We start from the raw sequence: 1,091 nt of genomic DNA on the forward strand, positions 1-1,091 counted from the left end.
TAAAATATGTTGCTAAATATTTTGCATCATTAATTTTTGCATCATTAATTTTTGCGCTTTTTTTATTTGTTTCAATAAAATTTGCATCCTTTATTTTTTCATTCTATTCTTCTTTTATCATCTCTTTTGTTTTATTACACTTTTTCTTCTTTCTTTTTATATTCTCACATTTCTACTTTTATTCTTTCTTCATCTTCTTCTACTTTTTACTTTATTTTTATTCTTTTATATCATTCATTCTCTTCTTTTTCAATTATTTGCTTTTTTTCGTTGCCATATTTATTTAGATGAATGTTTGTTTGTATTGCTTGATTTGATATTTATTAATGTTAATATTTCCTACTAAGTCTAAACGAAACAAACAATACAATTAAATCGTTGTATATTTCAATTCATTCTATTTGAAAACTATTAACTTATTTATTATTCCATTAATAATAATATTACTATTCTATTTAATTTCTAATATTTCTTTACTTTTATTTATTTTTATACTTTAAAAATGAATTTTGTAACATAATACAAATAATCAACAATATTTATTGATTATTATCATTATTATTTAGTATTATTGATGAAACAATTATTCATTTAGAGTTTAAGTATAGAATGATATCGAATAAATTTATTATAGAATATTTATTTTTGATTTGTTTGCTCATTTCATCTTAATTCATTCATAATAATTCAATTTATATAATCAATTTACTATTAATTCTTTAACTAACTGATATTATAAGTTTGCATCAATTTATATGTGCGTTTTTATGTTTTAAATTAATCCATTCTTTGATAATTTTAACAAAACAAACATTAACAGATATAATTAAATTTAATACATAAATTTATCGGTTTAATAATGATTAATTGTGTTTTATGGTTGTTATAATGACATTTAATTGTTGTATTCTCAATGTATTAAACATTTTTTGTGAATAATCAACCAATGTTTAATTAAAAAAAGTCATAAAAATAAATGAGAAAAGATATTATTAAATGAATTAAAGTTAGTTAATTATTCATGATTGTGTGATGTTATTTGAAAATTATTTTATTTATTTCTTGGTTATAATATTGTTGTGTTTGAGTAA

At 18.1% G+C, this 1,091-nt stretch overlaps 1 protein-coding gene across 1 annotated transcript in view; it reads right to left on the reverse strand.

Moving 5' to 3' along the window:
- Nucleotides 1–1,055: 1,055 nt before the first annotated feature.
- EHI_015550 (UBA-domain protein mud, putative) overlaps nucleotides 1,056–1,091 on the reverse strand; it is a gene marked incomplete at both ends in the record, with an annotated part of 852 nt that continues 816 nt past the window's right edge. The window contains one exon of the mRNA XM_001914371.1: nucleotides 1,056–1,091. This exon is cut by the window's right edge and continues 816 nt beyond it. Coding sequence (XP_001914406.1) covers nucleotides 1,056–1,091 — 36 coding nt within the window.

The sequence above is a fragment of the Entamoeba histolytica genome, genomic scaffold, assembly GCF_000208925.1.
Source record: "Entamoeba histolytica HM-1:IMSS scf_1104750516489 genomic scaffold, whole genome shotgun sequence".
NCBI classification, from domain to species: domain Eukaryota; phylum Evosea; order Mastigamoebida; family Endamoebidae; genus Entamoeba; species Entamoeba histolytica.